Source organism: Suncus etruscus, chromosome 20 (assembly GCF_024139225.1).
Source record: "Suncus etruscus isolate mSunEtr1 chromosome 20, mSunEtr1.pri.cur, whole genome shotgun sequence".
Lineage (NCBI taxonomy): Eukaryota > Metazoa > Chordata > Mammalia > Eulipotyphla > Soricidae > Suncus > Suncus etruscus.
In genome coordinates, this window is record NC_064867.1 from 22344737 (window position 1) to 22358033 (window position 13297).

General features: G+C 36.5%; 1 protein-coding gene across 2 annotated transcripts in view; it reads left to right on the forward strand.

The window, feature by feature from the left end:
- Nucleotides 1-13297, forward strand: part of SATB1 (SATB homeobox 1) — a 1007816-nt gene that overhangs the window by 952680 nt on the left and 41839 nt on the right. For both annotated transcript variants that reach the window (XM_049766136.1, XM_049766137.1), the window contains exons 8-9: nt 2924-3378; nt 12200-12412. In XM_049766136.1, coding sequence (XP_049622093.1) covers nt 2924-3378; nt 12200-12412 — 668 coding nt within the window. The remainder of the gene's footprint in view (nt 1-2923; nt 3379-12199; nt 12413-13297) is intronic.

The following is a 13297-nucleotide window of genomic DNA, read 5'->3' on the forward strand; positions in this document are numbered from 1 at the left end:
GTACCGAAATATTCAGATTATGATCATATTCTCTTTCTGTTGAGTTTGTTAGTGTATCCAAAGTATACACTTTGATGAAGGTTAGTGTTTTAACTTCTATCATCTTTTCCACATCTTTTAATTTGTCAAATCATGTATCTAAAATTAAATTGGAATGTGATGTTCAATATACAAAGCATTAGGTCCTCTTTTAAATCTATTTCTAAAGGCTGGAGAGAGTACAGGTGTTAAGGTGCGTGTCTTACAAGTGGCCAGCCCCAGTTTGATCCCTGAAACCACATCTTCTCCTTGCATAGTGTTAGCCAAAGAACCACCAACCTATTCCTCACCTTCTGTACCACCCATAGTGGCCCTAGAGCAATCCCTATCACTGCAAAATAGAAATTTTAATATCGCAAACCCTTAATAAATTGCAGACTGGATTGACTTAAGGATTGCCAGAAGAGGCTTTGGGTCTCATGGGTATTCTCCATCCCCCAATAAAGCTATTTGTATTTACTTCCATTACATTCATTTAATAGCAACAACAATAACTTTTCCTTAAGGTTTTAAAAGACAACGGAACCTGAATTTTGAGCATCTTTTAGCTTTTAATATTTCAAGAAAATGATCCATCTACCAAACAGATTCTTTGCTTTTTATAGCTTAGAGCTGTAATGAAGAAAATGCATCATTTTTGGAATAATTTCTTGAATTACTATTCTCTCTGAATGGCCCACATGGGCTGACATCACTTGTAGAAATGGAAGGTTTCTTCCCCAATTATTAGTTATATTTGCATTTATCAATGATTATAGCAATGTAAGTTCCTCTAAATAGAAAATGTGAATATTTAATGAAAAGAGAAATGATTAAAATCAAGCCCCTGTTTATACTTGGGAAGCATGTTGTGCTGTTGGAAAGACTCACCTGTGAACACATGGAAAGAATAGTGCTTAGGAGTATCCAACCAGTCTTTTACTTCCCGCATTAAAACAAATGACATATTTAGAGCTAATCCTTACCCAGTGTTCACAAAGGATCTAACCAAGGGAGAAGAGCACTCATTGTATGAAGGCATACAAACTGCAAAGTCATGACTCTGATATCATTGTACATGAAAAACGTTGCATGTCTCCCCTGAAAGAATGTCATTAGCATCTATCTGGTCAAACCATTACTTCTTCAAGAGATAGTTGGATCTTAGTAGTAATTCTGGCTTATGATTCAATAAATTATTTTACTTCCTTCTTTGAAATATTTGTAGATAGACCCCTGCCCATGTTGACTAGAATGAATTGAAACAGTTCATATATGATGCATAGCACATTGCTTAATATGCTTTCGTTTATTATAACTTTCACTATTTGTTTATTTTAATGATTTACTTTGGTTTCATAGCTTGGTAAAAATTTAGCAGATAACTAATTTTCTTTTAAAATTTTTATTTAGGAAAATACCTGCAAATGTATATAAGGAAGAAAATATTTGTATAAACTTACTATTGCATGTTATGTCTCAGCTCAACTCTTTCTAGTGGCCATTGAACAAGTGCCTTATTCTAAAAGCTAGATTTGTTTGTTTAGGGCCACAATCCATAGTGCAGGGATTAGCTCCTGACTTGGGCTTAATGGTAGGAGCCACTGCTACTAATACTCAGTGGAGGCCAGAGAATGCCAAGGATCAAAGGATCAAGGAATGCCTTCAGTTTCTGCCTACCAGCCCTCTTCATAGTCCTTTGAGCTATTCCCCTATATGAGAAACTATTTGTGGGTAGAGTTGTGCCATACCCACACAATGCATTTAAAGATTATTTCTGATGAAGCTTAGGTGAATATATGAGCTGCCAGGGATTGGGGGTTGGCCTTAGGTGCCCTACCCTATGTACAATTATACCAGTCCTAAAAAACTTTTTTTGGGGGGATGTAATAGGGGTTACACCCGGCAGCACTCCGGAGTTACTACTGGCTCTACGCTCAGAAATTGCTCCTGGCAGGCTCGGGGGACCATATGGGATGCCGGGATTCAAACCACCATCCTTCTACATGCAAGCCAAATGCCCTACCTCCATGCTATCTCTCCGACCTTTCTAAAAAGCTATTTTTATTTAAAAATTGCCTTGCATGCAGAAGGATAGTGGTTCAAATCCCGGCATCCCCTATGGTCCCCGAGTCTGCCAGGGGCGATTTCTGAGCATATAGCCAGGAGTAACCCCTGAGCGCTGCCAGGTGTGACCCCCCCAAAAAAAAAGAAAAAAACTGGGGCCGATGAGATAGCATAGAGGTAAGGCGTTTGCCTTCCATGCAGAAGGACGGTGGTTCTTGAATCCCAGCATTCCATATGGTCCCCTATGCCTGCCAGGGGCGATTTCTGAGTATAGAGCCAGGAATAATCCCTGAGCACTGCTGGGTGTGACCCAAAAGCCAAAAAAAAATTTTTTTTTATTTGTTCTTAGTTTTCATTTTCAGGCCACATCTGATGCTCCTGGCTCTATACTCAGAAATTACTCTTGGCAAAACTGTAGCTATATCAGGAATCTGACCTGAGTGTCAACTGCATTCACTACTCATTGTACTGTTTCTCCGGCCCCTAAAAAAGTATTTTTAAAGTAATATTGTTTAAGTCTTCTTAGGATAATAATACTGAGAATGAGTAATAGTTTAATCCTAAAACTAATGATATAGAATTGGGAAAATAGTTATTGTTTTTATACCATAAGTCTAAATCACATTATAAAATTAGAACAGAAGTCTTGCTCCATGTCCAAAGTTTATGGAATTATACAGAAGAGGAAAGTGAAAACAGCCAGTTGAGTTCCATCTTGAAATTTTCTTAGTTTAATTGAATCTTTGTGCCTATTGTTTATCTCAAAAACAATAAAAAAAATTCTTGTTGCTACCTAATATCGTTGGCTTAACATACTTTTACTTTCTGTCTGCTGTAGTTGAGATGGATAGTCTTTCAGAGCTATCCCAGCAAGGTGCCAACCATGTCAACTTTGGCCAGCAGCCGGTCCCAGGGAACACAGCTGAGCAGCCTCCATCCCCCGCGCAACTCTCCCACGGCAGCCAGCCCTCTGTCCGGACCCCTCTTCCAAACCTGCACCCCGGGCTTGTGTCAACGCCCATAAGTCCTCAGTTGGTCAATCAGCAGCTGGTGATGGCTCAGCTTCTCAACCAACAATATGCAGTGAATAGACTATTAGCCCAGCAGTCCTTAAACCAACAATACTTGAACCATCCTCCCCCTGTGAGTAGATCTATGAACAAGCCTTTGGAGCAACAGGTTTCAACTAACACTGAGGTGTCTTCCGAAATCTACCAGTGGGTACGAGATGAACTGAAACGAGCAGGAATCTCCCAGGCAGTATTTGCACGCGTGGCTTTTAACAGAACTCAGGTCAGTTTTGTTGTATTTCTTATTATTATTATTATTTTTATTTGGAGGGTGGTCATACGGGTTCTGCACTCAAAAAATCACTCCTGGCAGGCTTGGGGGATCATCTGGGATGCCGGGATTCAAACCACCATCCTTCTGCATGCAAGGCAAACACCCTACCTCCATGCTATCTCTCCTGCTCTATTTCTTCTTGTTAGTTCTTTAATCCCATCTATACTCTTATTCTTTTGCTCCTGCTAATGTTTATGTGAGTAAATTGTTTCTATAGGTGATTATATTTGATCACTTAATTTTTGTCATGCACCATATCCTTAACCATGACAAGTCCATATCTAGCTTCATCTTGATTCAGGGGCCATGAAGGAATAAATCAAATATAGGGAAATATTTCATAATTTTCTTAATGCAATGAAATGATAAGCTGTCAGTGACAACAGGTTAAGAAACATTTTATAATGTGATCTAGGAACATTGGTGGGATTCCAGTCTATTCACTTTTCTGTATAACTGCCTCTATCATACATAACCTAATACATGCCACAGCTAAAAAAAAAAAACATTTCTTTGGACTCAGTAGTGGTCAGTTGTGAGAAGCTATTAAAATATCACTTATTAACATATTTTTCCCCTGAACATTGTCCTCTTTTTTCACAGTATTTGTAAATGTTCTCCAAACCTCATTCTCTAAATCAGGAATCAGGAAACCTGTAATAGGCTTAATAGTAGAATAGTAGATACTTAAGCTTTTGTTATATTGTAGAGGATAAAGCAGCAAGTCAATAATTGAATAGATATGGGTGTGGTGGTGGTGTTGTTGTTGAAATTAAACTATTTATAAAATAGAACCTGGGGTGGGCTTTGGCCTGCAGGGCTTAGTTTGCAGATTTGTCACTGCAATCTACTCTACCACTGTGTTCACACTTTTGTCCTCCTGGGCAAATTCCTGTGTAGATGCTATCAGCCTGGGAGATATTTAGAGGGAATAGGAGAAAGGGTGATATATGATATGAGAAGGCCCAAGATAAAGATATTTGAAAAATCTTCAATCATGGCCCTAAGAGATAGCCCACGGGTTGAGTACATGCTTTGCAGGCAGTAGGCCTGTTTATCTTCCAGTGCCACCAGAAGTAACACCCCCCACCCCAAGCTCTGAACCCGGAGTAGCCTCTCAGCACCACCAGGCATAACAACAAAATTAGAAAAAAGAAAAGCCTAAATAAATTAATTCTATAAATGACAGGTTGTTTTTCTTTTGTTTGAGTTTGAAACTAGTATATATAAATGGTTTATTTTTCTAAGGCACATATAACTGATTTGAGGGAGGATGTTATGTTCTTTCAACTTGTACTACCTCAGTTTGTGTGTGTGTGTGTGTGTCTGTGTGTGTCTGTGTGTTTTCAAAATATTTTTTGGCCTGACTCATGCTTTTGTCTCATATTTATTTTGTTTATTACATGATTATGAGAATAAATTTATGGTACAAAAATAATCTAGTATTAATTCCTTGTTGGCAGTTTCCATACCTAGGAGAATCCCAGCTGTGACTTATTTTTGGCTTGCTTTGAAAGTTAGGCCTGATCAAAGCCTTTAACTTGTATTTGTTTTGTTTCTTTATCTGCCTTTTGTGTGTGTGTGTGTGTGTGTGTGTGTGTGTGTGATTTCCTTATTTTTTAAAAGGGCAGTTGGACATGGTGAGAGCACTGTTTAAAATTGTATGGTTTTATGTAGCTCTGTGTTTTATAGTATTTATTTTGTTTGTTGTTTTCTTTTTATTTGGGGCAATACCCCGTGGTGTTCAAGGGTCTTTTCCTGGCTCTGTGCTCAGGAATTAATCCTGGTGGGCTCTGGAGAATTTATGGGATGCTGGGGATTGAATCCAGGTTGGCCCCATGCAAGGCAAATGCCCTCCCCACTGTGCTATCTCTTTGGCCCCTGTAGTTCTATATGTTACAACTTTTTTTTAAAAAAGTGTTGTTAGCTGGTCAATTTAACATGGCATCTATAGTGAATCAGTGGTAATTAATTTACAAAATAAATTGAATGAATCAAAAGTCTATCTTTTATGTCCTCCTGTTTTTGCAAGTAATTAGTGCTATTTTTTGGTAAGTAGAAATTAGTGTGTAGAGAGTATAACTACTAGTAATAGTTCACAGTACTAGGAAAAATCAGACATAAAAATTCAATAAAATGCTGCTTGAATGAAATTAAAAGCTTATGAAGACACATTGACATAGACTCAAATGACATAGAGATTCACTGATAAGTTTTAAAAATAGAGCAAATTGCTCTTTCTTATGCTCTAAGCAAGTATATTTACATGATGAGTGACCAGGAGTTCTGTTGAAGTAGATACTGGTGGACTCACTACCCAGTGGCATAGGCTTTCTTCTCTTGGGTTATGATGTCATCTCACAGAACTGAAGTGTTTGTCTTGGAGCCTAAGCAGTAGTACGGTAGGTAGGGTGTTTGCCTTGCACATGGTAAACCCAGTTTTGAAACTGGACATCTGAACCCATATGGTCCCTCTAGTTTGCCAAGAGTGCAGAGCCAGGAGTAACAACTGAGCACCACCAGGTAAAGGCAAGTCAGGAAGAACTCCCCCCAAAACAAGCAAACAAGAATTGAACCATTTGTCTGCTTTTGGGACTCTTAACAAATTCCATGAATATCAGTCTATAGTATTTGTTATTCTCCCTCTCCATATATATTTGATTTTATATATATAGTATATATTTGGTTTTGGGGTCACAACTGGAAGTGCTCGGAAGTTACTTCTGGCTCTATACTCAGAAATCACTCCTGGCAAGCTCAGAGAACCATATGGGATGCCAGGATTCGAACCACCGTTCTTCTGCACGCAAGGCAAAAGCCCTACCTCCATGCTATTTCTCTGGCTCTTATTTGTATATTTTTATGTTATCTTTAGAGTTAACATAAAACTGACTTTTTGAGAGTGAAGGAAAATGAAAAGTTTTGTACAACCTGATAGCATAATCTCTGTTAATAATTTCCAATGAGAAAAAGACATTGCCAAAAATGTTTTTGGATCCCTGGTTAGTAGAGGGATTTGGTTTTAAACATTCATGTTGAAAACTGTTATTTAAGTCAAAGGGAATCTTGCACCATATATGGAGCCATGTTATTTAAAGATTTTTTTAAAAAAAATTCTATGTATTTTGGGGGGGGACTAGCATTTGAACACGCAAGCATGTGTGTGTTTTCAGTGGTCATACTTTAAAACCACATACACGCGCGCATATGCACACAGCTGCATTTATTCTAATGATTATACATTCATATGAATGCATGTAGTGTGTTTATTTCAAAGTGTATGCATTTCAATAAAAGCAGGTGCAGAGTGAGAGTCTATGGTGTGAGTGTAGAGTACGAAAATACACATACTAATGCATATGTATAGACGAGGAGCTCTGCAGAGTTAAATCGCACATCACACATTGGTGTGCACTTATTACGATGTGTAATTCCAAAGCTAGGTTTAAAAAAATCAATGTAAAATGTGTACATATAAATGCAGAGTTCTATGATCAGGTAAAGGCTTGGAACTCTGTGTTTAAATTAATATAATGCTATCATGATTTGAGAATATTAGGCATCGACAGCTCTATATAAGTTTAAAATCTTACATTTCATGTTTTAACTCTTCCTGGGGAATTTTCTCATCAGCGTTGAGTCTCCTAAAATAAAATATACTCTTCTCATAAGACTTTCCCATATGACAACTGAAAAGAAAAGGTCTCCCTTTTCTGGAAATGTATGGTGAAATTGATACAATTTACTTGTTTTAAGAAATTTTTCTCCTTCTGAATTGATGGACATATGTTTTTTAATTGATACTGAAGATATCAGCTTTTAGCATATGTCACTCATTCAGTTATGTCTTCTTGATATCTTTTTAATAGAAAAACCTATGGCTAAAAATAGTTGCTGAAGTATCTTGATTTATATTCTTCTCTTTGTGATTACTACTTAAAGGTTAGGAGAGAAGGAAAAATATTTTTAGTGCCTTTCAAAGAAAAAAATAAGACCTAGCTTTTCAAGTCTGATCCCACTCTGTAGCTCTTTTCCCTTTTTTCCTCCCTCCCTCCTTGTCTTCGACATACTTTATTTTCCAGTAAAATAAAGAATGAAGATGGATTATTCAAAACTGATAACAGTAATGGACCATCATGTAATGTTTTATTGAATTTGAGTTCTGTAAATTATGTGGTGGAGAGAAATTTGCCTGCTTAAGGATAACAGAAATTGCTAGTGTGGTCCTATAATTCTTCACAGTGCAATTTAAAAAAAGTCCACTATCCATATCACTATTGAATAAAAGGTAAAAAGGTGCTATTACCCCAACGTGACAGCCCTCTTTTAACCTCCCAAAGGACAGAGATAAATGTGTCTACTTAGAAGTTACTTGGCATGAGTCCAAGATAGTAGTGGCTGGAGTTTGAAAATAGTCTTTCACCTGGACATGTGATTAAAAATTCACCACACAGTAGGGGCAGGTAGATTTGAATAATATTCTACTTATTTTCTTTTTAGGAGGGAGGTTTCATCAAATCCTATTTTCCTTCTGAGGGCTTTGAAGTTTTCCGAAGCTGATAATATCTATTTGAATCAGTGATTATGTTCAAAGAGGAGACAAACAGGAGGCCAGACAGGCTTTTTGTTCAGATTGGCGGTCTCTTTCACTTATCTGCTGTTTCAAAGAATTCATAATTAGCTTTTGGAAATACTGATAATATTTGTCGATTTTTTTTTCTTCTTTTACACAGTTACCATTGAATTTTACTTGTAATGACTTGTAAAATCTTTGGGATATAAAAATAGGTTTAAGAATTCATCAGTAAGTTTATTCCTTAACTGAAAAAAATATTAGAATTCTCAACCACTAAATCCAATGCCGAATAATTTTCTGTTTTCATTTATAGGGCCTATATAAAATTATTTGAAGATGTAAAGTCCAATGAAAAGGCAACTTTTTTTTCTAGTAAAATTAAAAATCATGAGGTGCTGGAAACTTACTCTATATTGTATAAATTGCACTTCTTTTCAATAACACTAATGGCTTCATTAACCAATTTAATGAGCATCTACAATCTACGATATTGTTGCTATGTTTTAGTCCTGGTGCTTGAGCATATTCTCTGAGGTCACAAGATCATTGTGATTTTGGCATCCTACTTTTTAGCATGAAGTGATTTTTGGTAAGAGCTCCTTCTCTGATCCATCACAGAGTATTAATACACATGACCTTGTCCTAACTAAGTCTGAACTGTATTTTCAATCACAGGAAATGGGAAACAGGGGCCATATATATCTTGAATCTATAAATGCAGCTACTCAAGCATCAACAATCTGAAAAGGACCAAATCATGCATTCCCATATCTGGATTCTAATAGCAGTCATTTTGCATCCAGAATTATTCTCAAGTGATATGATTTTTTTTCTCTCTTGGTAATTAACACATTCTAATCAAAACATTTTCTAACAATATTTTCAAGCATTTCCACCAGGGGGCACTCCCCTCATTGAAAGGCTGGGCCAAGAAAAAAAAATAAATAAATAAATAAATTACCCTGAAGGTTTCTTAAACACCTGAGACTGTCTACACTCTGTTTTAAGGTTCTTTGGGTATACCAAGGTGTGAGATGTCTGTTTTAGATGTTCAGTATAATTCCATGCAGAAAACCTTTGCTTGATCAATAGAATGATTAACTGAAATTAAATGCTTTGTCCCTAAAATATTTTATATACTCAAATGTCATGTCATGCAAACATTAAAATATGGGCAGAGAGATTGCTAAATGCTTCCCCAGTTGATCCTATTTCTTATATATTTGAAGCTATATAGGATTATAGCTGGTTATTAAGACTAGATTTGATAAAGAATATTTTTATAGATTGTTTTATGCTATTGCTTTTCTCACATTAGTTCTATCAGAAGATATTTGTAGTGAAAAGATACTATTTAACATGTATGAATGTCTAATTTGAAATTTCCCAAATATAATACCTTAAATATTTGTAGCTGTTTTTAACCTAATCTATTTTTTAATGATTGAGAAATTAGCATAGATAAATGCTTTACAAAGTGCCACATAACTCTTCGAATACTCAACCTGAGTATTAATAATTACTGTTAGAATTTACATGTTGACAGCATGACTTATTCTTACATTAACATTATTTGCAATGTTTTCCTTTCAGTGATTTATGTATATATATATATATGTGTGTGTGTGTGTGTGTGTATACATATACACATATTGTGGCTGGGATGAATTATTAGATATTCCAGAAATGTGTAGGAAATTGTATTTATGTTTACTATCTGTTTTTCTCAATTATTATTTAATAATAATTAGTTAATATACATTGCTAAGTGCATCTTTTAATTGTAACATTTGGTAGAGAGAAGTAGAGTACAAGAATGACTTATTTACAGCTATTTTGGAGCACTTTTTTTGGAAACCTGTATTTTTTCTTTCCAATGTGACACATCAAAAACAGCCAATCTAATTAGTTGGCCTTGTGCAAATTAAATAGCTGGATGATTGACTGCCTGTTTGAGTGAATTTTAGCTAAATTGACTGGATGTTCTGGCACAAACAACGTTTGTGACATTACTTGTCAGTATTATGAATGAAAGGACACAAACCTTGAATTCTTCCATCACTTTTGCTAAAACCAAAGGTTCAGTTCCTCTTTCCAGATGTGGGTTGCAAGTGAGAAACTTTGAAATGTACTTCTTTACATCCTAAACTTCTTGGAAGTTCTTTTTTATTTGGGTCAGGGGGCATGCCATGCCCGGTGAAGCTCAGGGGTTACTCCTGGCTATGCGCTCAGAAATTGCTCCTGGTTTGGGGATGCTAGGGTTTCAAACCTTAGTCTGTTCTAGGTTGGCGCATGCAAGGCAAGAGCCCTACTGCTTACACCACTGCTCTGGCCCTGTTGTTGTTGGAAGTTCTTTTAGGCTTTAGATACTTTTTTAAATAGTCAACATTTTTTTAATCATTGCACCTGTATATTTTATCAAGGGATTGCATTATCCCTAAAGAATTTGAAGACTGGTCTGCATCACCAGGAAACTATGAATAAATCCAAAGGGTAGAATCTGATGCACAACTGTTTTTATTTAGTTAGTTTTAGTTTTGTGTTCAGTTGTTTAGATATTACACTATCTTCCCTTCCACAAATACTCACTTTAGTGATTTTTCCAAGATTATTGGAAAGTAAAATTTGCAAATTTTACTGTCAGGTCTTTTTGGGCCACACCCTGTGACACTCAGGAGTTACTCCTGGCTGGAGGACCATATGGGACACTGGGGGATTGAACCAACGTCAGTCCTAGATTGGCTGCTTGCAAGGCAAACACCCTACCGCTTCTATTGCTCCAGCCCCAATGGGCAGTTTTTGACAAATTTTTATTCAAACTTATATCATGATGCATTGATATTCTGGTCAAATGTTGAAAACAAATCTTTTTTGGGGGGAATTCTGGTTTGGGGGCCATAACCAGCTGTGCTCAGGTGTTACTCCATGTTCTGTGCTCAGGGATCACTCCTACCGGTGCTCGGGGAACTCTATCAACCACAAAGGTCAAACATACCTGTTGTATGCAATGCCAGTGCTTTCAAGCCCAAAAACCTGAAAACAAACATCTTGATATTCTAGGCATTTTATGTACCAACTTGAAGAGCTGAGGACTATTTAGCCCTTATTAAATGAATTGAAAATGTTTCTAATATTTCTGCTTTATAATGTAGTCTAAACAAGAGTTGGTGGGAAATAGCCATTTTGAGAGTCCTTGAAAAGTTTAAAAATAATTTTTTTTTTGTGGGCCATACCTGGTGACACTCAGGAGTTACTTCTGGCTCTGCACTCAGAAATCACTCCTGGCTGGCTCAGGGGACCATATGGGATGTCGGAGTTGAACCCTGGTCCATCCTGGGTTGGCCACGTGCAAGGCAAATCTGTGCTGTCTGTCCAGTCTCCAAAGTTTAAAATTAGAAGTGATTTGCAACATTCACTTTTGGGGGCAGGAAGGCAAAAATTTTGATAATTATAAATTTTGAAAATACTCTTTCCTGTGGCATATTATAATGAATTTTTGCAATGTAGAAAAATGGTTTTGTACTTAATGTTAACTAGCAGTTCTGCGGTTCTAAATTTCAATCTGTTACTCAGAGCTATGGTCTAACAAGATGATATTTGTAATTATTTGGAGTGTGTTCAATACAGTTTAAATAGTACATGGAAAAGGTTACTTGGTTCCATTGATTCCAATTATTTGGAAATTAAAAACTATTAAATACTTAGCTTGGGAAAGCACGATTACATTTAGATGATGTTAGTAATACGCCTTTCCTAATTTAATTTCTTTTCTAGTATTTTCTTTGAAAGATTGACTTCGAGAGATGACTTTGTATATTTACATGTTGTGCTATTGGCATTCTACTGCCTTTGTCTAAACAGCATGAGAAGTCTACAGTTCAGTGCTGGTATATAAACTTCCCTCGATCATCTCTCTGTAAAAGATTTCATGGCAAGTTAAGCCACTCAAAGGAAGAAGGCTAATTAGGCAGTTTCAGTTTATGTTACATGTAAAGCAGATGCTTAATAAAATTAAGAATACAATCAAGGCGCTCTTCTCTACCACTTCGATCATAACTAATATATTCCTGCATAGAGCTAATGTTTCTGGCTGATCATTTTTCTGAACTGGGTGGAGAAGAAAAGGAAGGACCACTAGTGACTGGGCAGAGAACATCAGAGCAAATTCACCAAATGCCTTTTTATTCCCTGCAGGGCTTGCTTTCAGAAATTCTCAGAAAGGAAGAAGACCCCAAGACTGCCTCCCAGTCTTTGCTGGTAAACCTTCGGGCTATGCAGAATTTCTTGCAGTTACCAGAAGCTGAAAGAGATCGAATTTACCAGGATGAAAGGGAAAGGAGCTTGAATGCTGCCTCCGCTATGGGTCCTGCCCCCCTGATAAGCACACCACCCAGCCGTCCTCCCCAGGTGAGGTCTCTTTCCCCGTTCTTTTTTGTTTTGTTTTGTTTTTTTTAATTAATAATTTTTATTTCGACCAAAGAGGATTACAAATCGTTCACAGTAGTATTTCAGGTACATGGTGACATTGAATCAGGGGCATTCCCACCATCAATGTTGTCTTTCCTCATTCTTCATAGTCCCTATCTATATTTTTAGTGTTGAGGAAGAATTTTTGCTGTGTGTTGTTTTTTTTTTTTTTTTGTATTTTTGTTTTTCTGGTTTTGGGGCCACATCCAGCTGTGCCTCAAGGCTTACTCCAGGTTCTGGGTTCAAGGCTTACTACTAGCAGGCTCAGGGGACTATATGGGGTACAACGGATCAAGCCCGAGTTGTGTCAGGCAAGCACTTGAGAAAGAATCTTACCAAGACTGAAGATACATAGATAGTTTAAAAAAATTTTTCATATAGTTGCTTAAGGAGAATTTTGTCTGAAATAACTTATTCTGATATAACATAATACAATTCTACTAAATAGAGAGCAAGTTATACCATGTTGCTTCATTTTGGGGGTTCTTTGGAGGCAAAAAGTAATCTTTAATTGCAATGTATGTTTCACTATTATCAGTAAGTTAGCAACTATTTTAAATGCAATGAACAGAAAAAGAAAACTAATACACGTTTTTATTCCAATGAGTTTTAGAGCTATCATTTGAATAGTAAATAAAATAAATAAATAATTCTATTTGTATTTATGCTTCCAATACAAACTGCAGCTGGTACCAATTACACTTCATCTCGTTTGTAATCTTTCATAATTAAGTTTAATACAATCCTTGAAGGCAGCTTTGAATGGAGCTGATAGGAATTCCATCTATATTCCCAAAAATGGGCACAATTTTATATTTCCCATAT